Raw genomic sequence first — 24,482 nt, forward strand, 5'->3', positions numbered from 1 at the left:
AATAACTGCAGTAAACCATTCCACGTGTACTCCTACTCCCCAAAGCACTCTTGAAATCCCACCCAGAAGTAAGTGCTGCAGTGGAGTGTGTAAGTGATTTGACTTTTTAGTTGCACTTGTGCTCTTATGTTGTTGTAGTTCCTGTATAGAAACACAGGATGGGAATTTCACATCTGGCTACACGTCATAAAATCTTTTTGCCTATACAAAGATAAAAGAAAAAAGCTGTCATGGGAATAATAAAAATTGTAAGCTAGATATTAGCATTTTATTTAGAATCAGACCTACAGGCTCTTTCCCCCAGTTCACCCATCTGTATAGCAAAGGGTACAGAATAGTTCTAATTTGAACAGCATGCTGTCTGGAGGCTGGGCTAATCAGTAACAGCCCCAGTTGCAATAGCTTGCCTTTCGATGCACAGGTTGCTGCTTGCCCTACTGCTTACTCACTTCCCTGCTCCTTAAGGACCCCGTTTTCTTTTACTTGTTCAAATTGCAGCAGGCAGATGATATTGCTACATTAGTTACTAAACTGTTGTGGATTAGGACATCTCCACCTTCACTCCATCACAGTGTTGTCCCCTGCAGAATCTGTAGCTGATTCACCATTGTCTAAGGCTTGTGTAATCTGGGAATGACTTCATGAGCCATGGTAAAAGTGGGTAGACAGGTTCACCTAGAATCACTGTAGAGATGGAGGCTTTGTTAATATTCCTCAGTGGGAATATAGTCCCTTTCCCTCAAAGTCATGAATTTCTGGGAAAAAAAAAAATTGGCCGTGGGCACATCACTCAGCCATTCTCTACACAGCTGGGCCCTTGCCCAGGTGATCCATTTAAGACTTGCACCGCTACTGAGTAGTATCCATTGGTTAATGTATTCCTGGAGACTGGCCAAGAGTAGGCACATGAGTTCCATCAATAGCTCCTGCACAGTTTGGGAAATCTGCTGCTGAAAAGTTCTTCAATGATCTCTGCTATACTGGTCATCTCAGTAACATGCCCGTACAAGGCATTATGTAGTGTTCCTGCATACCTACCTTCATGGTGACATCTGCCACCACGGATTTCTGAACCCTAAACTGGGCCAACTGACCAGTAACTAGGTAGGTTGGGTTTCTATAGGAGGATCTTATGGTGTTTTCCATGAGGAACAGTGCTGTCATCTAGGCAGTTCAGGGGCTGCAATGTCTGTACTGTCTGACCACAGAAGGTTGTACAAGTCTCCTTCTGTCTGAAGTTCTGCAGCCATTGCTGCTTGTCCCAGGTCCGAAGAACAACTCTAGCCCACTAGTTCGTGGCCATAGTCTGCGCCCACTCTCTAAGCTTTATCCAGTGAACATAGTGCTAAGTGCTGTCCAGAGGGGGGAAGTTGTATGTATGATGCAGCATGAAATTCCTCAACTGCTAGTCTCTATCTCAGGTACATTCCACTGCTATCTTTGATGTCTCATGAGTACTGTCTAGAAGCTTCAGCAGAAGCCATTCTGGCTGTGTGAAAGGTGGGCATTCATCCTGAATTCCTAGAGCTTTTCTGAAAATGGAAATTGTGCCAGCACCTTTTCCCTGGGAGTGATGGGAATTTTCCAGGGCATTTTGAGTTTATTTTCTACCACAGCCCCCCTTGACTCCTAGACCTTTCAAACTCTTTCTCAAGCCACTGCTACAGGGAATTTGGCTGGGAATTGTGGAATAGGCACCCAGGGGGGTAGTAACTTTGTAACAGTATGGTACAGCGCAAGTACAGGCAAAACAAAACTATACCTAAAACAGCATGGCTACTGTTATGCTGCCTTGTTGGACCTCATGCTGGTGCCATTCCGGTGGTCAGTTAGCAATGGCTCATTTCTCTAGCGTGGACACAGATTAAGACTGACTGCTCTTTTCTGGGTTGCTGCTTTCTCCTTGGAGGACTCTTTGCCCCCTCTGTAGAGAGAGGGCAGGATTTCATATACGGGAGCTAGGTCAGCGAGTGCTAACCGGATCACGGCTAAATACCTTTGGCTGCTAGGATTCTTCCACTATGTTAGCACTTACCCAGAAGGTCCCTGCACAGGCCAGGTATCACAGTTACATAATCAAATTACAGCCTTATGTTACAAGGTGCCCTGTACTCCTTTTGGCTCGGGTACCTGTTACATGATACCAGCCTAGCTTTCTGGGTGCTCATTTGCCCTCGCCCTGTTTGCTTTCCTCTGGTATCGGGTGCCCTGGTGATGGAATCTCTCCACACTATTGGGCTTGCCTCTATTCAATTTCAATGCTGATGCTGTTTCTCTAAGATCCATTGAGCCCTGAACCTGTCGTATGGACCTAAAGAGTTGTCTCTCTGGCTGAATGTGAGACTCTCCTACTACGAGCCATCCCCAAACTTCATTCAGGTACTCAAACTTTTTGAAGTGTCTGAACTGTGACAGGCTGTTCTCTTTGCAAATCCTCCCTACCCCCCCTCCTAATATTGAGATGCTTAGACCTGTGAGAGGCTAAAGTGGCATTCTTGTCGAAATCTTCCTGAAGCTGGTGGGTGTATTGCTGCTTAGAGCCTTTTAGCTCCGTTTCACCTCCAATCCTTGGCTTAAAGCAGGGATTAGTAGTTCTGTGTCCTAGCCGTTGAGTTCAGTGCTGAGCGACAGTACTTTCAGTGTCTGCACAGCACTGGAATTTGAGTGGGGTAGGAGCAGCATGGATTCTCAGACCCAGAGCCTCTCTTCTGTGTTCTCAGACACTTGGTATTAATAGCAGGGGAAGGACTTGCAAAAAGCCATGTAACAAGTTTTTTTCTAAGGGTATATGTATTCTCTTGGGATGCTAGTTACTGGCATGTGTTTGAGGGTTAAAACCCCAGCAGAGGGATTTTGATGGGATCAGTGAGAGGTGACTTGGATAAAGGAAGTGCTGAGGTCTGTACTGTTTGTAACCAAGGCAGTTGTTTTCCTTCATTCCACTGTAAGCAGTTGGCGTTGTCACTTGTCAGTGGGTTGCGATTCCTAGTTAAGTGGTGGGCAGGTTTTGTAAGCACTCTGCCTCCTTTGGCTTTCTTAATCAGGTGGCTTAAGAGGTGTTTTAAATCCCACGTGCCAGACAAGGAGATGCAGGTGTAACTGTTCCAGCACTGTGGATTTGTGTGGTGGTATGAGACATCGGGTAGAAGACACAAGTTAGAATTCAGGCTTGGTGAGCTGCCTAAGGGTCTCGTTCTCCCAGGTATGGTCTAGCAGCTCTTTGACTTAGAAATCTGTTTCATGCTCTGAACTTGTGCTGCTGTTGTAAGTTGCATTTAAGTTCTAAATGGGATTCACAGCAATGGTGTTGAGAAGCAGAAATGTGCACTGCTTATATGCAAGACAGTGTGGCCTAGTGGGTACAGCATTACACTGGGACAAGGGAGACCTGGGTTCTATTCCTGACTGTGCTGCTGGCCTGCTGGGTGACCCTTAGGCAAATCACTTCACCCCTCTGTGCCTTAGTTACCTGGGCTGTAAAATGGCGATAATGATGCTGTCCTCCTTTTGCACAGCACCTTAAGGTCTAGTGATGAAAAATGCAAAATAAATGATGATGCTTATTAGAGTTGAAGTGTTCAGTGTAAAAATCTAAAAGCCACTATTCCCTTCCCATTGCAGGTGTGCGTTTAAAAATGGTGCAGAAGTACCAGTCCCCTGTTCGAGTCTACAAATATCCCTTTGAGCTCGTCATGGCGGTGAGTGATGTTGCACTTCTACGTCTCCTCCTACAGCTAAACGCTCGACTGCAACTTATGGCGTTGTCAGGTGGTGGGAGGTGTTGGGGCTCCGGTGTGAGATCATGGGTTATTTAGAGCAGGGTCCACGAGCCATACACGGCCCACCAGGGCATTTCATAAGGCCTGAGGCCTACTTCAGTGCAATATACTAATGGCCGATTCGTTAGTGTTTTGTCATGTTTACATTTTAGTTTACACAACTGCCTAAATAAACAATATTGTACATAGGTTGTTTCTATATAAATACATATGAAACAAGCTGAACTTAAAATATAAATCAATATGGGAGACTTTAAGACTTATTAAAATATGTAGAATCTGTTTGGCCCACACAAGGGTGTGCTTAGGTTTATATGGCCCTCCTGTGCAATAAGGTTGGGTACCACTGATTTTAGAGGAACTTCTCTTTAGGGTGAGTTCGGGGCACAGACTTCTTCCTTCCATTGCAATCTTCTACATTCACTGCCGTACTCTAGAAATAATCAAAATCTGCTTCAGTCTAAGTATTCTTTTAATCTAGTAAAATTAGTTTATTTCTTGCCCATGGGCATGAGAACAGTGTCAGAAGGAGAGGAAAAAACATGCCATCTGTGCTGGTTACATTTTTTTTTTTTCTTTACCGTGTTTGCTTCACTGAAGGGGAGTTTGTGCGTAGGTCCCTGAGCAGCCGTCTGTAAGATAGATCTGCATCCTTCACACCTGATTCTTAAAGCCAGCGGGACTGTTGTTGGTAAAGGCTATCAGTGCCTGTGAAAGGGCAAGCAGCCAGCTGTGCTTGGTTAGGCCCTTGTTTAAGGAACCATCTGTGGATATTCGCAGCCTCCCTAAATACCATTTTGTTTAGAAACTCCCATGGTGAGGGAATATTATTAATAAGTGGCGATGAACCGATTCCATAGGTTTCTCTGATCCTTCTCAATCTGACAGGAGATCTGTGTATGGGACCATGACTATGTAGATAAGTGTGATTAGAGCTGGTTAAAAAGTGGAGGGTAGAGGGAGGGAATCTCTTGGGGGGGGGGGGGGGGGGGGGAATTCCCATTTTTTCCCTTTAAAATTTTGATAAATTTTGTAGTTCAAAAAAGGCCGATCAGCCTTATGTGATGCCCATCATGGTGGATAAAGGTAAGGGCTCTGGTTCTATAGCTGGGTGGTTTTTGCTACTACTCCTAGTGTGATATTTCTGACTCACCTACTGATTTCTAAGGAATGAGCTGAATATCCCTTGGGTGGGCTTGCGCCTTGCTCCGGGAGACTTCAGAGGGAAACACTGAGCAGCTGGTCATACAGCTCAGAGGCCCACATATGGGTTCATCTTGTCACATCTTGTTCAGTGGTTGTGTAGCTGCTCGGGAAGACTGAGCCTTTTTGGGTCGGAACATCCCCAGTATGTTCCATGTGCCCTTACTACTGAAGTAGGTCTCTAGCTTTTCCTAGTGACTGACACAGATGGTGAGGAAAAGGGGGGAAACATTTAGATGAATGGGTTGAAGTGTGTCCATGGATGGAGGATGTATGCACCATTCCCTAGAATGGTTTGCAGCCTTGGGTTCCTATTGGCCCCATTGCTATGTCTGGATTCCTGCATGACGGTAGTGGCCCCTGGTGCCTTTCCTAATGTACAGCTGGTTTATTACTATATAACTGGTCTGGGACCTGGTTATCCAAAACAGCCGCTCATCCTGCCTCTTGTCACAGCAGTTAAGACTGGCTGGCAGGCTCTTGCAGTTGGCTCCTAAATTTTGAATGTACCATTATGGTGGTGGTGCTCTCTAAACTGAGAGGAATCCAGTCCCCTGGAGGCTCCTTCACAACCAACCTAGTGTGCAAGGCAAAGCGTACGGCCCTCTCTTCTTCAGTGTTGGACTGATTCTTTTCACTTGCTTTCTGTCCTTGCTAATTTGTGAAGCAAACTGCCAGGGCCATGTGTGCTATGGAAATTGGCAAAACATATCCCAGGCTAATGAAGCATGTTGCTTGCTGTGGTAGGAGCTTTCTGCGTCTTCCCTTCCATGCTGACTCTGTGCAGCCTGTTAAAACAATACAGCAATGTTCATTACAAAGAGATGTGCGAACAGCACTAATATGCCAGATGTGCGTGTGCTTCTCAGCACCATCACAGTCTATCTTAGCAGGATTGCCCTGATGCCAGATGCTAGTCAATAGATTGCCTGCTAATATAAGGACGTTTGCCTCTAGACAAATCCTTTGTAAGCTGGTTAGCAGAACTCCTGGAGGCCAAGGCTTGATGGGTTTATTTTCGAGTGGTTTAGTTCTGTTTGCTTTTGGTTTCAGGATGCTTTCTACTTGACAGAACTGCTAGCTCCCTGTGGTTTGAAGACTTTGGGAACAAAAAGTGACATTTAGTCCTTTATATGTCTAAATAACTAAGCCTTGTGTCATCTCTGCAAAGGTATTAGGTGCATTTTACAGATGGGGTGGGGGGGAACTGAGGCACAGAGATGCAGTTACTTGTCCAAGGTCACGTGGCCCATGTGAGGCCTTTACTCTGTGTGGCCTTGTCTACCACAGGGAGTCTGTGGCAGAGCCAGGAGTGAAACCCAGATCTCCTGAGGCCCAGCATCCTCACCCCGCCAGGCATAACGTGCTGTTAGCGTGAAGGCTGAAGTCACAAAGATTCTAGAGATGCTGACATTTGAATCTAGTAACAGCGGATCAGTCACGGTGCAGTCTCAATTATCCTATTAGACGGATTTAAACAGAATGTTCCATTAGTGTGGGAGGCAGTGAGCATTTCGCACAGATGCAGAGTGCTAAACTGTCACTGGGTGGCAGTTACGCATGGAGAGTGGGAGTAAAATGAAACCAGCTCGCCCTTCAGCAAACGACTTTGCCGTCACTTATGCTCATACTTACGTGTCACCATAAGCCAAGCATTCTCATCCTCTTCGGTATTGGAATGCCCCAAAATGCTATGGGCATGTTTTCTGGAGTGCAATGATTCAGTACAGTGATTCATGGGGTGGAAGGATGGTCTTGTGCTTGAGGCACTGGACTTGGAAGCAGAGGACCTGAGTTCAACTCCTAGTTCCATGACAGATCCCCTATGTGACCTTGGGCTTTGCATCTGTTTGCCTCAGTTCCCCCATTTGTAAAATGGGGATGACAGTACTACCTGTCTATTCAGGCTCTGGGTGTTGTGGGGTAGGGAGTGTATGGACCGCACTTGGCACAATAGGGCCCCAATCCCAGCAGTGCCTAAAGGACTCAACCAGAGTAAATAATAATAATGGGACATGTCTGGCTTTGATTTGTAATTCCTCAGTGCCCATGTGTATTCTGTTGTGAAGCTTGGATTTTAAATAGCTTTATATAAGCTTCAGGTCACATTTAAGGAAGGTACATATTAGGGTGTAAACAGATTAAAGGTCTGACTGACTGTCAGTCAAACTCTTCTGTATTATGCCTTCCCTGATCACCGCTACAGTTGTTGAAAGGTATGTACAGTCCTCTGTCTGACCCAAAAGCTCATTTGTATTGTGCCAGGTGCTGCACAGATACAGAGTAAGACAGTCTTAAGAGCTTACAATCTAACTTGATAAGATAAAGGGTGGTAAAAAATGGTATAACATTGCAAGCGTGGCAGTGACTAGCAGATGCCCTGTTGTTTTATGGGTTTGTTTGCAATAGAATGACCGGTTCAGTGCATCTATCTATAGGATCCATGGATCAATCCATCCATCCCATATGGATACAACAACGTTTCATATTATCTGTATGACAAGACATGCAGACAGGAAGGGTATCTAGGTCAACTGCAGTCCAATGTTTTATAAAGTTTACGGTATTGATACATCCCAGTACATCTCAATCAGGTTGAGGAGTCCCTAACTGGTTAAAAGTGAAAGTCTAGATTTATATCTCTGATCAGCAGAATCAGAATTTTAACAGAAAGGTAGGTTACACACATTTCTGCTTCTGCAACCTCCATTTTCAAGCTTGGATCCTGTTAGCAGGAGAGTATTCCCCCTGCAGCAAGGAGAGCAATCTCTGAGTAGCTGGAATCTACTCTAAGCAGCTAGAATGCTGCAGCAGATGGGAGAGGTCTGTACAGAGCAGCCGAAGATTGGATGGAGCTCTGAGTGCAGCGTCTCCGTAACTGAGGAAGTGCCAGAGAGGCACTTGCCTGCAGGTGCATGTTACCCACTCTGCCCTTGAACGTTCTGCGACTGACACACGACTGCACTTGGCAGCGAGCAGCCTGCCTGGCCACTGCTCCAAGGTTCCTTAGGAGCTGGCGTGACCTAGACAGTGACGCAGTTTTCAGAGTGTGTCTGTCATGGCATTTCTGGCTGACACTAGCCCGGAGTATCTGAGATGAGCAAGAGGTGGAAAAAAGGGTTTCAAAATAACCATCCCTGTACATTGATGGGAGCTGAGCAACTCATACGTGGCTCATGAAATTGCCTAGTATAGATCAGTGCAGTACTTGCAAAATGGGTGTTACTGTGGGAAACCAAGTCTCGTTTTAATGGAATAATTAAACCTCTAGAAATTGCCCTCTGAGTGCAGACTAATGGTCTTTTTACCTGGATACCTGTATCTAACAATGGTCCATATCAAATATTTTATAGGAAGATGTCTCCTCTCTTCCACTCTCCAGCCTGCCCTGTTAGTTCCTGGATTATTCTTAATGTGACTGGGAGAAGCTAATGGGTCTCAATACTCTTTCAGAGCCCACAAAAGTCCCACTGTTTTATGACAAGCTTCAGTGTGACCTGATGGTTTGAGGCCACAGTACCATGTTGCGCTGATGCGGTACAAACAGCACGACATCCTCATGCCCAAGTTACTCTCATTGGACAGATACCAAAAATGACATCCCCGGTTAGACGCGCTGTCTTAGCTGCCTTCGCTTGTCCAGTTTCTATACCTCTCCATTATTAAGCAGAGTGAGCAGCAGCAGTCTGAGCAGACCGCCTCTGATGCATTCCTCTCTAGCTGGTGGTGTAGGATGGTTCCCACGTACTGAATATGAAGTGCTTGATAAATGCTCTTTGCTGCTGAGAGCAGCTATTTGATTCATCCAGGGCTCTGAAACAGCTGCTAGTTGCATTTGTTTACTCTGGACTTTAATATGTATATTTTTGGGAACATCAAAAACTTCTTTCCCTTAGCTGCCTTCTGTTGTTGATGCTTAGTGTGTTGTACTGAGGCAGTGTTGGGGTTGAGACTTCTGTTGGCTTCGAAGTATTCCATTTGAATAGTTGGGAGGGACTGAGCCCAGAACTACATGAATTCTAGGGCAGATCCACCCAAAAGGAATGTAAGCTTCCTTTCACTGGAGTCCATACAATGCATCCTCAGGCCCTAGACTCTTCCTTCAGTCTATCCTCTCTTTCTTGTTTGCAGACACATCACCATGTGCTGTGATGATGTGAGCTCAAGCTGAGCAGGGTCATTGTAGGTCAGCACCTGGATGGGGGAGCTCTGAGGGTCACCAGAGGCGGATGTTGTACTTTTATCCGTACTGAATCAAGGCCCTGGCATGGCGTTAGGGAGCACTGTGCTGTTGGAGATGTCCTTATTATTTGTATTCCAGTAGCACCTAAAAACCTGCTTGGGCCCCACTGTACTAGATACATTGTGCATAAAGAGAAGATGGTCCCTGTCCTGAAGAACTCAATTGACAAAGTAAAATTGAGGACCCTGGGCTCTTGTGGGTATTAAATATTTCAGGTAGGGCACTTTTGGTAAGAGTGTAAGTCTGTTAACCACAGTTTCTTGGCCAAATTCCAATCTGGGTTACGTCCTGCCTACCTGAATTCCCACTGCAGCTTCTGGAAATGACTGGCTGAAACTGTCCTGTCTCGCACAAGGGTGCGATGCATGTGCACTTCCCTGCATTTTATTTGTAATAACGTGGATCAAACTTTTCACTGGTCTGTATGTGTCCAATGGTACATCTGGCCTGCTCTGCTCCTCTCCCCAAGAGCCTGGCTGCCCCTGGGCGCTTTGCTTCACTACCTTCCTTCTCCAAGATACCAGACTTTCCCCAAAGTGGGACATGGGAAATTTGTCCAACTAGCAATCGTTCCTCAGTAGAGTGTGGCTTCTGGCCCCACTGCTGAAGGGTCGTTTGCAGAGGCCAACATATCCTGATGGTTGATCATGTCTTGACCTGTGTAATGCTTCCTGGGGGTAACCAGGGTTGGGAGGCACCCACTACCCCCCCCCCCCAGGTTAGCAACAGGCACATTCAAGCCCTCCGAGCTTCTCCCTGGAGTGTCTAACCCCTGGGCGCTCTGGGAGCAGCAAAACTGTGCATACCACAAGGAGCAGTACACCCCAGCATACCAGGTCCATCTCAGATCACTGCTCTGCTTAACTCGCAGGACTTGCATCTCTCTATAGTGAAATCCAGTGTTAGTTTAACAAAGCTCAGAGAGTCAAGTAGCAGCCGGCTGGCTGCGACCCTTCTCTCATGAGACCTGCACACTGTCAGTTTGCCTCCTCGGTGAAGGATTCTGTGTATCTCTATGTACTCCAGGATATGCCAGCCCAGCCCTTTATGTTTATTCATACACAGAATAGCCCCTGCAGTTTTTTACACTGTCGTTTTTTTTTTTTTTTTTTTTTTTGGTTTTTTTTTTTTTTTTTGCAGTCTGTGCTTGTGTACTTGGCTCAGTATGCAAATAGACATATAATACCCATCTCCCTGTCTGGCCTGGTGCATCACTTACCTCCTCCTGCCTGAAGGGAACATCTCCAAGCTATGTCACCTGCTGGGGACCTGCCTTAACGCCAAGACCTTAAGAGCATCATTTTCTCCTCTTAACTCCTTCAATATTATCCATAGGTATGTTTCACAATGGTTATGACGAGCAGTGGGCTACTGGCTGTCGGTGGAGACCACCAAAGAGCAGAATGAGAGAACTGCTATGCAGATATCCAACGCAGGGGATCCCTGTACAACCTTAGGTGCTGCACCCTCTGTGTCCTCTGCCTGTTGGCATCAAGGGGACCTTCGGTAGGTTTGTATTTAGATAGCAAATGAAGGCGAATACTGTAGCAGAATAGCCTGACTGGAATGGTGTTTCCTGTCAGATGGGAGATGGGGCAGGTCGGTGATTTCCAGGATTAGCAGCATCCAGCTACAGCGCATGTCGTGGTCCTGGAAGGTCTGCTGTGTCGCCCAGTTGTGGATGCATTGTAATAACCAGCTGGAATTAACTGAATTGTTCCTTTCACTGAGTCTGAAGGAATGAGGCAGATCATTGGCTCCCGTCCAGAAGGCGCTAACACTAGATAAGTGTTTATAGCTCTGGAGTCCAGTGGATCTCTGGGCTGGAGCGGAAGTATTTGCTCAGTCACAGAAAGCTCTCACCTATCTCCATAACTGCTTTGCGTGTTTTTGGAGGGGTTTTTCCCCTGGTGGAGTCCTGACTCCTCTGCACCTTCCCTCCACCCCCAACCCCACCCATGTTTTCTCTTGTGTTACCCTTGGGTAGACAAGAGGGAGGGTTCTCTTATGATGAATATCATGAAGATTCTTTATTCTGTTTGCTGGACACACATATGGCCCTTGTTGGTCTCCTAGACTAACCCATAGAGCCTGAGCTGCCATGTGTCACCACACAGGGTCTCCCTAAGTGCTGGCCTGACTTAAGCAGACACAGAAAGGACTGCTGGCTAAAGTCCACTCTCTTCGAGCCTTGGATGATGGTTGACACAACGTCTGAGCCATAGAACCATAGGGTTAGAAGGGACCGCAAGGTCATCGTGTTTAACGTCCTGCCAAGATGCAGGATTTGTTGTGGCGAAACCATCCAAGAGAGATGGCTGTCCAGCCTCTTTTTGAAAACCTCTAGTGAAAGAGCTTCCACCACCTCCCTAGGCAGTTTGTTCCATGAGGGAGGGTCACAGCTCTTTCTAGAGTCAGTCAAAATCTCTCTTCCCCACCCCCGCCTCCCCACACCAGCTAGAAGTGGCTACTAAAGAGAAATGCAACACCCCTCCTCTCCTCTGGGGGGGATGCTGCTTTGGAGCTTTTCAGCTCCACACTTGACATCATACCTTCACTCCCCCCTTCCGTGCCTCCCCCCCCCCCCCCCCATTCTGCCAACACTGACCCTCTCTCTAAGGCTCCTCTGCACTGGAGGATTGCATTGAGCTAGAACACAAGCTTGAGGAGTCATGGTAACTTGCACAATGGTAAATGTGACTCAGCATAGGAAGGGACACATCGTGTTTTGATATGGTGTCAGCTGGTCTCAGTTGGCCCTAAGGTGAACCCTACTGTTCACAGCCCATTCGCACGACACTAAACATAGCGGTCTCTGTCTACGCTGAGTGCTTAACATCATGTTAGCTAGCAGGGCCCCTCCAGGTTATTTTGTAATGCGAGGTAATTTTTCTGATGTGGACGAGCCTTCATGCGCTTGCTAGATCCCGTAACTGGGTTCTGCGTGCAGTGATTTGTCCTCCATTTTCTCCCATCTTGATCTGTGCGCTTGGGCCTGTTTCTAAAACAGCAGCTCTCTTTTATGCCACTGTCTCCAGACAGCCCCACTGTGAGAGCCACAGAACCACTCTGGAGCAACATTTGGCAGATGTAAGCAGGCCCAATTCCTCTGAGCCCAACTGCCTGCTCTCATTCACAAATGGTTGCCTGGGTAGGCAGGGGGCTCTAGAGGCAATGCAGGCGGAGAACAAGTGAGAAGGTTGGTGCCTCACCTCGTTTTACCCAGCCTGCTGAAGGAGCTGGCTCCTAACATGCAAGGTCCAAACCAGTCACTTCAGCAGTAATGTGTACTAACAGGGAATTTGTGAAGCCTCTCTCTAGTCTTAGAGAAGTGACTGGCATGGGGAGAAAGCCAGAGCTGCTGTCCTGGGAATTGTTACGCAACACTGTGCTGACTTACTGTATAATCCCCTTCGGTTTCCTTTCATGAGCCGAGAGGATAATGTTCCCCTCAAGGATATTCTGGTACAGTATGAGGCTATATAACCTAATTCTGAGTGCTGCCTCACCGGAGCATGCAGGAACCACTCCGGACTCAGCAGGGTCTGGGCTGAAATGTCTGCACATGTACAGCAGAGTTATGCTGGTGAGGGGTTTTATTGCTTGCTCTGCTTTGGTGCTTAGGCGTCTGTGCTGTTACGGACAGAAATATCCAAGTCCGGACTCCTGAGGCACATCTGTTGTATAATCTGTTTCTAGGTCACTTGCCTGATGGGTTATGAAAACCCCCAGAGGAGAAGCAGGAGGAGTTGTGTAAAGATCAGATGCCCTGGGCATGTGCTCCCATTCTCTGGGGCATACTGGAGGGCAGAGGGTGGGCAGGAATGCATCGTCTATCCTGAAGAGACGGGGTAGATGAGAGGGATACTCGAGATGTAGGGAATTGTATTGAGTCACATGCACCTTTTCTCTAGACCTTTATCCTATGAAAGGGGGAAGGATTTGGGGGAGGCTATGGAGGCTGGGAGAGGAGGGATAGGAACACAGTAGCTTAGGGGGCATTCCCCTTCCTTACACCACTCCCTTTCAGAGGGAGCATGAGGTTTTTAGAGGGTGTAATTTCCTTTACTGGAGAAAAATGTCTTTCTCGTGTGGCACTTTCACTCTCAGGGTCCCCTGAGGTTCTCCCAGCACTATAACTTGACCTGAGTTTGTAATCTGTTGTGGTATGGCTGGCTGTAAACATGGCTAATCCTCTGTTAGTAGCAGTGGGAGCTAACCCTGTCTCTTGGTCTGGGACTATAACCAGTTCATAACACTATTTGATGGACCCCTTAATGGTGCTTATGGAACCAGGCTGACCACTCCCTTCCTCTGGCTATGTGCTATGGGACGTCACAGGGCACATTGCTCCATGTGCTGCTGGTGTTATTCTGTGTGTGTTGTATGCTGAGCTAGTCTGGGATAGCAGAACAGATCATGCTGTAGTGCACCGATACACACTTGGCAGTGTGGACCTACAACCATGGCTGACACGTGACTGGTTTGTGAGGAAAGCTGCTGTGTGGGTGTAACTCAGCCATATTGGTTGTATCCAGTCAGATGGATGTCCCAATTTGGTTCCAAAAGCATGGTAGTTCTTAGGCCAGGTGTGCATGTTAGGATTTGTGCTTATATTTCCCACTGTTGCTGCAGCTCTGCTGATGGTAGTGCTAGACAGGACTCCAGTCAGCCACAAGTGTGCTAAGCACAGAGTTGCCTAACCCTACGCTGCTTGGAACATTGGTGGCCACTGATGAGTTGCCTGCACCGGTTCTGTCGCAGTTGCTACCACCAGTGGAGCTGTGTTGATGGTATAACAGTGCGAAAGCTGGAGCTATAACCTCTGAGGTAGACAAGGCCATAGAACAGATTAGGCCTGAATTAACTACCATTGTAGACGCCTCTTTCAAGGGTAAGGGGCCTGTGTGCAGCATAAGGAAAGATCCTTTTGCTAACTGTTATGGTGAGATTAGTACTTGGCTAATCGGGTGTATTCAGTGGTTGGAGTTGCCCAGGCAGCTGCTGCAGCTGTTCAGATCAGTTGCTCCGGGATTTTCTCCTGATCTGGTAATAAGTCAGCCTTTGAACGTGATTGTAGCTGGAAGAGGCAGTTCCACGGTCTGTGGCCTGGATTCTGGTGTGGAGACTTGGCAGGTTCAGGCTGGAGGATTTGTGGGAAGTGAAAACTGGAGGTGAGCGATGCTTTGCTCAGTATTTGTCCCAAGTGGGTCACTCTGGAAGGAGGGGGGGACAGGATGACTAAATCACTCATTGCTGTATGCATTTGATTCTGTTCGGCACTTGAATCATGTTGGATTACCGACAGACCCAAAAGGAACATAGCTCTTGACTAGTTCAGTGCCTGCAGAGCCATGACTCCAAGGGGCTTTTTCCTTGGAAAAACTCAGGGAAGAATTACTGCAGCAAGGAGTTGGAAGGGCAAATGCAGGCAGATTAGCTTGTTCTAATACTATGGTTGTTAATGTTAAGTCCCGTTCAGGTTCAATTTGGCTGTGCTGTTTTCTGTTCTGCATCTTAACCTCCATGGAGTGGTTTGGGGGGGGGGAGGGGCGGGCTGAGGAGTGGCAACTGCTGCTTAATGTCAAAACTCCTTCTTTCCCCTTTTGGGGTTGTGATTGCTGCCTGTTGGAGGAGAAATGTGCTGGTGGGTCTAGCTGCTGAGGGTGAAAGCTCAGCCTCATACCTGGCATTTGTTAGCAGCGCAGCCCTGTACCCCTTTGCAGTGATGAAAGGGGTACCAGAATGGTCAATAGTGCTTTATGGGGCCAACCAGAGCACTGAGGCGCAGCTCTCCAAGATCTCCTCCACGTGACCTGCAGGCAGCTGCCATGACCTACTGTATTTTTAGAGTTGCTGTTGGTGTGTAGAGAAGATTAGCAGAGAGCTTAAGGTTGACCTGTAGAAGAAGAATCCTTCCTCAAACCAGGAGATAAAGCTTATTTAGGATGTGTGTTTGGGCTGTTCTCTTAGTTACTCCATAGGGGCTGTGTGCCTGCTTCTAACAGGAAGGAGTGACTCATTAGTCAGTGGCTGCTGTTTCTAAGCTTGTTGTTACTGGAGTAATGTATTCCATCATGGGAAGGAGGAGGCGCAGCAGTAGTGGTTTTTACTCTAGGTTGCAGAGTGGACTCCTGGTACCAGATCTGTGCTTGAATTAAAGAAGCAATGTGTCTCCTTTGCTTTAAGATGTTTTACATTTTTGGATTTCATAGCCATAAACCAACTTTTTCTTACTAAAGAGGCAGTATTTAGGCCAAATTTGACTTGATCTTTAGACTTTGTGAAAGCTAGCTTTTTAGCAAACCTCTGGCCCAAGCAAAAGGTTGCATTGGCTTTGACCTTCCCAAGGAAACAGCTAGGCAGAGAACTGCTCTCCTGCAGCATTGCATAATGTACTAGTGTATGAGAACCTGTAAGCAACACTGCCTAGAAATTTGGCCTATAAACAAAATGAAATTGACTAGTCTTATTTCATTATTTTAGGAGTTGACAGAGCAGCAATATGTGTAGCATATAGGCCCTGAAGGAGATCCCTGCTATGTGGAGTACCAAAAATAAACCGCATCAGGAGTGAAAAGTACACTGAATATCTTAAGATCAGTTCCAACAATCTGTATTGGTAACGTAGTTAGTGACATGTTGATTTATACAGTGACCTAAGTTGATAGTGTCCCTTTTGAGTGAACTAATGCTTCATCCCAATAGATGTGCTGGGAAGGTGTTTGTAATCCTGGTACCTGAATGAAAGCACATGTTCAGGGGCCTTTCCTAGAAAGAAACTGGCACTGGGCAATGTTTTGCAGTCTCTTGCCTCCTCCTGTTGTTACTATGTGACTTGTGTTCCCTGTGCTCTCCCCCTGCTGGTCTGGGCTCTTTGCTGGAAGCACTGGTTTAGTTACTACTCCAACTCCCCTCTTAGGAGGTAGTAGGGTAACCCAGCCTGGGCAGTCAGGATTGAGACACCAGGACTGACTTCCAGGAGGAGATGTAAAACTGAGAAATAAAGGAAGGCCTGCTCCAATCTCTCAATTTAGGCAAATGCTGTGCATTACTGTACACATTCCCTAGCAATGCAGGTTGTTTCCTTGACTTTTACTTCCTTTGGATAGTGAAGCTAAACTAGTCAGTTTCACTTCCTCCCCTGCACCCAGTCCTGCACTAGCCCAGTGCTGCAGTTTGCATTACCAACACTACAGAGGAAAGTTTAAAATTTATGACGTTTTTTACTTTTTTAAAACTTTTTCTATTCCTAATCAGTTCTGTGAAGCACTTGGAGATCCTCTGCTGAAAGGCGTTAAGTGAAGAGAATGGAATAATACACAATGCAAAACCCATTTTTCCCCCCCCTCCCCCTCCAAATCTAGCTCCATTACAAACATCTAACCATGTCAAATTTTACTACTGGCATGTGAAGCATGCCATCACCTCCAGGTCTTGCCTCCTATGCATGGGCCACCCCTATCCCAAGTTTATCTGCAAGGCCTCTCCCCAATTTTGTCCATGTTTGAGTACCTCCTAATACCCCACTGCCATGCCTCTTACTGTGAATCAAGCTGACATGCATTCAAGTTCTCCTTCTCCTAACTTCTCTCTACTTGTCTGTCCTACAAGCTCCTTGGAGAGCGGATCATCCTTCTTGAGGTTTTATGGAAAGTGCCTAGTATGATGGTGGGTGCAGCTGTAAATAAAAAATAACTCAACAGGAGCATGTACTGTACAAAGGGCTTACAACTCCAGTGTAGAGGTCCGTAGGGCAGACAAACTGAGGACGGTGGAAAGGGTTCTTTCTTGCAGCAGTCTCATGGATCCCTTCAGACTTCTTTGCTTTTGGTGCAAATGGAGGCTGGACTCGGCTATACGTGGGCTACTGGGTTAAGTTGCCAGGAGCTCCCAGTCAATATATGGCAAATATGATGGACTTGGAAGACTCTCTTGTGTCACACAGAAGTGTAAGTCCCTTCAGCCAACCAACCACAGAAAGGAGATAACACGACCATAAATTAGATCATCTCAGATGTCATTATGTGCACAACGCAGCCTGTGTGGGGGCTGCCAATTACCAAAGCAGTGTGTACATCCCCAGCGTATGGGAGGCTGACTTCCCACCACCCAGGCTTGTGTGGCCTGCTGCTGGGAATAGCACCCGCCCTTAAAATAGCACAGGCTTCTGAGGACACATTCCAGCTCCCCTGCTTTTAGATCTCTGAATGGAATGGCATCGATTTCAGGCGGTCAGCAAGCTCAAATATCCAGAATAGGAAGAGAGACTACCCTGGGTGGAATTCTGGCCTTTAGAGCTCACATCCTTAACTCACCCTCTGCCTGTTGTTAGCATGTTCATCAAGTCATGTCCCCAAGTCATGTATTCGTCTCTGCAGATCTCCCCAGGTCTGTAAGGCCTCCCATTAAGGCCATCCTCTTTTGAGGAGAGGATGTTTTAAGAAAAATTAAAGCTTCCCGGAGCGATTGGCTAATCACCAATGGTCTAATCTCACTCACAGGATAAACTGGCTCCTTGGCCAAAGGCACCTTATTGTTCAAGCAGCTTGATTTGCTACAGGTTTTCAAGCCTCACAGGAATATTCACGACTGTCAGACAATGCCAAAGGATGCTCCCAGGTAGCTGGTTCCCAAGCTGCACTTTGTTCTAGGGTCAGAGAGTTAGGCATGGATTCCCTAATTACCTGCTCTCTGAAACCTGCCATTGTCAGCGTACCAATCTTTCTTCCAGAAGAGGAGGATGGGGTTAACATTCCCTGCTTCCCACACCCTCCTCCAGATTCATGACTTTACTGTCCCAAGATCACTGTTTTCACGCTCTTGTCCTCTGGAGGAAAAAAACAACCACCCCAAAACATGTTTTTTCCTGGAGCATTTAGGCAAGAGTTACTTCAGGCAGTTCAGCCCAGCCATTCCTTGGCATCAGATTCTCAACACTGGGCCAATGAAAGCTGCAAGCTACCCCTTAGGCCACCAGCGTGCAGTATTACTTGGCACCTGCCCTCATCATTTCTGACTTGTATAATTTATTACACATGCTGTTAACACTCCCACAAAGACACCAAAAACCCAATTATGACTTCACACCTCCCCAGACTAAGAGCATGGCCACAGGGTGTCAGAAACCGGTACAGTAGTTAGAAAGTGACCCAAGTGCTGGCAAGGACACCCGGTGCGCTGTCCGACGCTGGCACTGGGATGGTTCAAAAGCCTGGCTGCAAATTACAAATATTGTCCATTTGAGTATCACCAGGCCCATCTTCTACACTCCCCCCCGAGAGGTGTCAGCCCTACCCGTCCGCTCCCCAACCCATGTGGTTCTGTTTGCTGAAGTCACACATTGCCCTACATCTCTTCAGCAGCTAGCTCAGTGGTTCTCAAGCTTTTGTATTAGTGACCCCTTTCACATAGCAAGCCCGTGAGTGTGACCCCCCCCACTTATAAATTAAAAACACTTTAAAATATATTTAACACCATTATAAATGCTGCAGGCAAAGCAGGGTTTGGGGTGGAGGCTGACAGCTCAGGACTCCCCATGTAATAACCTAAACCTTGTGACCCCCTGAGGAGTCCTGACCCCCAGTTTTGAGAACCCCTGAGCTAGCTCGACAGAGAAGTCAAAAGTTTAGCCTTGCCTTAGATAAGGCTTCAGCCAGGCAAGTCTACAGGCTCAAGGCAGATGAACGTGAACTGGACCTGCGCTAGCTATCGGCTGCAGTTCAGGGGTCCTTTGTGCTGCACAATCACATGGCAAGTTTTAAACCCCTGCAAAGTCCTACAGAATATGTGGATCCCTTGTGTTTTGCTGAAGGCATTTGGCTTAAGATAAAGACAGACTAAGGAAGAACAGCAGCTAGTTCTTGACACCTGCCCCTAGCTGGGGAGAGCCTTTCTGATAAACTAGCATTAAAGATTTACAGAGCAAGATGAAATTCAATAAATACAAGTGCAAAGTATTACACTTTAGGAAGGTAAAATCTAAAGCATACGTACAAATGGTGAATAAGTGGGTAGGTGGGAGTACTACTGAAGAGGACCTGGGGTTTACAGTGGATCACAAGTTGAATGAGAGTCTACAGTGTGATGCAGTTGCAAAGAAAAAAGGATAATAGCATTCTGGGGTGTATTAGCAGCCCAGCTCCACTCTGCCCCCAGTCCTGGTCCTGGCTCCAGTCCCGCCCCCAGCCTCAGCCGTGGCCCCTGGCTGTGGCTCTGCTCCCAGTCCCAGCCTTGTCTCCTGGCTGCAGTCCCACTCCCACCCCCAGACCTGCCCCCAGCTGTGGCTTACCCCTGTCCAAACACCCCCTAAGCCACAGCCCAGCTCCAGCGGGGGGCCATGCAGACTGGGATAAGGGGGGGTGTGATGTGAAAAGTTTAGGGACCACTGCTATAAAAAGTTAGTTAAGCTGTGGACTAGGCTTCCAAGGGAGGTTGTAGAATCCCAATCATTGGAGGTTTTTTAAGAACAGGTTGGACAAACACTTGTCAGGGACGGTCAAGGTTTACCTGGTCCTGCCTCAGCTGAAGGATGGGCGGGTGGACTAGATGACCTCTTGAGGTCCTTTCTAGCACTACTTTTCTAGTGCTAATGTAGTGCAAGTATCACACACACACTTCAATCTTTATCCCCTGCTATTGTGTTCCTGGGGCCATGCACAGCTCTGCTAAGGCACTTCAATTCTGACTTGCAGCTATTCCGGTTCTGGCCTCTTGAGAATGCTGTTCAGTCAGGTAATACTTCTGGGACACGCCCAAAATTGGGAAGAGGGAGGAAGGAGGGTTGAGAGAAGATGGAAATTTATGTAATTGTCTTACTTCTGACCTGATAGGATTGTAGCTCTGGTCTCCAGAGATGGAACACCATTCCACAACCCACAATAAAATCACCTGGCTCCCAGATACCTCACATTACAACATAACCTGGAGGGACCCTGCTAGCTAACATGAAGTTCCTGTTGTGCTCTTCTTCCCCCACACCCTTACCAATAATGGAAACTGTCCGCACCCCTCCCCTCCATTACTGCACAGCCATAGCTCCCTCCGCAGAAGAGCTTGGGCTGACGGAGGAGCTGGGGCTAGAGATGGAGAGGGACTGAGGGCAGAGCTGTAGCTGTGGGCAGAGCAATGGGAGGAGTGGAGCTGTGGCTGGGGCCAGAGCTGACTCGGGTGTGGAGCAAAGGGTGGAACTGAGGGCAGAGTGGACCTGGCCACAGGTCTCTCCCCACCCCCAGGGCCTGCTGCACTCCACCCCGCAAATGTTCCTCTGTGCCCCCCGATAGGGTTGTGCCCCACAGTCTGGGGACCACTGATCTAGACTATCCCTGACAGGTGTTTGTCATCCTGTTCTCAAACCTCCCATGACAGATTCCACAACCTTCCTAGGGATTAACTAATCCCTGCTTTAGTAAAGATTGGTGTGCAGTTGTGCACCGCGCTATAACTTAACCCTCTGCATTAGCTCCTCTTTTCTGAGATGAAGGGGATTTTGTAGCTCTGTGGCCTGTCAGCAGAGGTCTTTGTGAATGGCTGAGGCTCAGGGCTGGCCTACACTACAAAGTTAGGTATCACTCCCCTGAGAGATGTAGTTTAGCTGACCTAAAGCTAAGGACAAGGAGTAATGGCCTCAAGTTGCAGTGGGGAGGTCTAGGTTGGATATTAGGAAAAACTTTTTCACTAGGTAAGTGGTGAAGCACTGGACTGGGTTACCTACGGAGGTGGTGGAAACTCCTTCCTTAGAGGCTTTTAAGGTCAGGCTTGACAAAGCCCTGGCTGGGATGATTTAGTTGAGAATTGGTCCTGCTTTGAGCAGGGGATTGGACTAGATGAACTCCTGAGGTCCCTTCAACTCTGATATTTTATGATTAGGCCTGATGTTGACTCTGACTTAGCTAGTACATCTTGAAGATGTAGTAAGTGTCTACATTACAGCACTAGGGCGGCACAGCTGCAGCACTTCCAGTGCAGGTGTAGCCTTATTCTTCATTGCATCTCCTAGGCTTATGAGAAGCGCTTTCCCACGTGCCCAGAGATCCCTGTCTTCCTGGGCAGTGAGATCCTTCAGGAATCCAAGAGTGATGATGGAGCTGTTCATATTGTCGAACGGAGCTGCAAGCTGAATGTGGACGCTCCGCGGCTGCTGAAGAAGGTGAGAGCCTAATGTACATAGTGTGTCCAGGCTTCCTTGTGTCTGCTGCTTTGGCAGTAGAGGCTGGAGCCGAGGTGACTGCTCTGCTCCCACATCTCCTAACGTCCTGTATGGCTTTTTTCTTCCTTCCTTCTCAGATTGCTGGGGTAGAGTATGTCTTTTTCATACAGAAAAACACCGTGAACTGGAAGGAGCGAACACTCCTCATTGAGGCTCACAACGAGACCTTTGCCAATCGCGTTGTTGTCCTTGAGACGTGTAGCTACTCGGTAAGTACCTCTCTTCCCAAGCAGCCTTCCTTTTCCTCTTGACCATGTGGTGAGCCAGAGCAGCTGAGTGACCGTGGCGGAAGCCTTCCGCCTTGGGCTAACAGCCAGGAGAGGGTGCTCCGAAGAGTGTGGATGCTGAGCCGTAATCCAATGTGACTTGGAAGCCTGTTGACCTGGATTGGGGGCTCCATTTTGATGGATACCTGAAGGGACTCCCAAAGGTGCTCAGCAGCTAGCTCATCTGCGGGGAAGGAGTTACCTTGCCTTGGCTGGAGTATTAGGTCCTGGGGTGAGATCAGAGAGGCAGGTGAGGCTCTAGATTTGGCATAAAGTGTTCCCATAGTTCTCTGGGTTTAGAATTAGAGTTAAGAGGGATGTCTGGCCAGTGTCAGGGTTTGGCCTTGGCATGATTCTAGCAGTTTAGGGAGGAGCCCCGAGTACTTATTGTGATGGGAAGTTGAGGTGGTGGGTAGGGCAGGCAGTTGTGGCAGCTGAATTCTCATGCTGCTCCCAAATGAGCGCAGTTCCTGGCTTCCCTGTCGTGCTCTTTCTGTCCCTGGGACTTCCAGATTGCTCCTGTGTCGATCATTTAGATAAAGCTCTTGTGCTACTTATCTGTGGCCTGAGAAGATGTCACCCAGCGTGTTCCATTTGTTGAGTGTGTGTACCATATCAGTGCATCGGGGCCACAAGGGTTCAATCACCATTAAAAATAGCGTCCTCTATTTCTGGAAGCAATCGGATACCTCATCATGTTTCCTAAACAAAAGTCCAGATCATGTTACTTACCTGCCCTCTCAGCACTTGTACGTTAGTGCAGCTTCTTGGAATCAAAGAAGCTTGCAATGGCTGTCGCTTCTAGCGAAGCAAATAACTTAACCCCCTGCCCAAATCTTCTTCCCCCCCACCTCTGATTTCACTTGGCCCCCAGGGCCAGGACCATTGGGACATTTGTGTGGCGTGGTGGTCATGGGAATGATAATGAATCAGATTTTTCCATTGCTGTCACCATGGGTCTATCTCAGCTGCTGACTGTGTTGAGCTGTTGCTCGGTGAGCCCAGCAGTGATGCTGTGTGTGTGCGTATGCACAAGTGCCAAATTTCATGCTACCGGGATCTCTCTGACCACAGTGTGTTACCTGCGGGTCTTGAACAACTCTGGAAGGAAGGTTAACTCCTGGGTTTCCAAGATATGTCTGCTTTCTGGAAGGGAGGAACTACTTGTTTGCATCCTTGAGATGCTCCTGCTGTCTATTTTTGCTCATTTCCTCTTAATTGTGGGAGTGTACAGGAAACAGGTTTTTCTCATGTTTCAACCTCAGCTGTGTTCCTTGGAGAAATAAGATCTTTCTCTGGCTGCTGCCTATAATCCCCATGTGGACTCTGTTCTTTACCAATCTCTGTGCATGGGGTGCGGGGGTTGTACTCTGTTACTGGGCTAAAACAGTAACACATAAGGGGAAAGCAGACTCCTTCACAAGGGATAGAGGTAAGAGCTATGTGGGTGTTTTCCTTGAGGAAAAGAATGTAGGGAGACTGCCTAGAGAGAAAGGAGGTTCTGTGGTTAAGGTAGTGGCTGAGCCTCAAGAGACCTGGATTTAGTTCCTAGCTCTGCCACAGACTTCCTGGCAACTTGGGGTGAGTCATTTAATTTGTGGGTACCCATTTCCCATCTATTCAACAAGGGAGGATAATTTCCCCCCTTCCTTCACTCTGTCTTATCTATTTAACTTGTGAACTGTTTGGGGCAGTGGTAATGACTGTCAAGTGCTTCCTCCTGGTAATTGGGCCTAGCAGCTGGAGTGGAGGTCAAAGCTGGCTGTAGGGTCAGGGCTGGGCCGAGGGTAGTGCTAGAACAGAGATCAGAGTCCAGGGACAAGCCAAGTCAGTACCATAGCTGGAGTCCAGGTGCAGACCAAAGTTTGAAGCTGGACAGTCAGAGTCTGAGGGTCAGGAGGCGCAAGGGCTGAAGTGAGGTCGGAGTAGTTCAAGGACAAGACCCAGAACCAGGCTCAGGCAAGGCTGGGGCAGGAACGGGATCAAGAACAGGCTGGAGAGTGTGTTACGCTGCGAGGCAGCAGGAGGGTTCCTAGCCAGGCTATACTGTTGCATAGATAAATCAACAGCTCTGGCTGGCTTGGGGAAATAGATGACCCCAGGCTCAAATGACCCAGTCTCTGCTCAGGGACAAGCTGCTGCCGTGTGCCTGAAGGCTGAGTCACTGCAGGCTCTGCTGGAGGGGCAGCTGAGCGAGCAGCGGGTTTGCTTCACAGTGACCATCTCTTGCTATGTGCACGTACTGCGTCTAGCACCATGGCTTTGATTAAATGCTCTCAGCACTGTTGTAATGCTCTTTCTACTCCTGCCATTACCATTTGGGGGGCCAAGCAGCAGAGGTAGGTTTAGTCTTGATTTCCTTGGGTGGGGAGAATCCCATCCTAACGGTGGTTGTGCTCCAGATGTGTTCTAACGCTGCTGTCAGACTGAGCATCGCAGTCCTGATTAATCAGATCACTAAGTACTGACAGACCTACATCCTGCAGGAAGCCCCCTGGTCTGCAGCCAGGGAGAGTGAACAGCCCCATTACTGCCTGGTGTGAAGGCTGGCAGCCTTGGTCTGCTCTGCGCTGTGTGACCCCGGGCCTGTCTCTGTCTGAGTTTAGGTTCACCCTGAGAATGAAGAGTGGACGTGCTTTGAACAGTCTGCGTCTCTTGACATCAAGTCGTTCTTTGGCTTTGAAAACACAGTGGAGAAAATTGCCATGAAGCAGTACACTGCCAACATCAAGCGGGTGAGAGTTGGCTTTCCCCCTAGCTCCGAGAACTGCAGCTCAAGTGTC

At 47.8% G+C, this 24,482-nt stretch overlaps 1 protein-coding gene across 1 annotated transcript in view; it reads left to right on the top strand.

Moving 5' to 3' along the window:
• Positions 1-24,482, top strand: part of SEC14L5 (SEC14 like lipid binding 5) — a 55,205-nt gene that overhangs the window by 4,622 nt on the left and 26,101 nt on the right. The window contains exons 2-5 of the mRNA XM_054042302.1: positions 3,622-3,698; positions 21,224-21,373; positions 21,511-21,642; positions 24,306-24,434. Coding sequence (XP_053898277.1) covers positions 3,636-3,698; positions 21,224-21,373; positions 21,511-21,642; positions 24,306-24,434 — 474 coding nt within the window. The 5' untranslated portion in view covers positions 3,622-3,635. The remainder of the gene's footprint in view (positions 1-3,621; positions 3,699-21,223; positions 21,374-21,510; positions 21,643-24,305; positions 24,435-24,482) is intronic.

Source organism: Malaclemys terrapin, chromosome 10, assembly GCF_027887155.1.
Source record: "Malaclemys terrapin pileata isolate rMalTer1 chromosome 10, rMalTer1.hap1, whole genome shotgun sequence".
In the NCBI taxonomy this organism is placed as follows: Eukaryota; Metazoa; Chordata; order Testudines; family Emydidae; genus Malaclemys; species Malaclemys terrapin.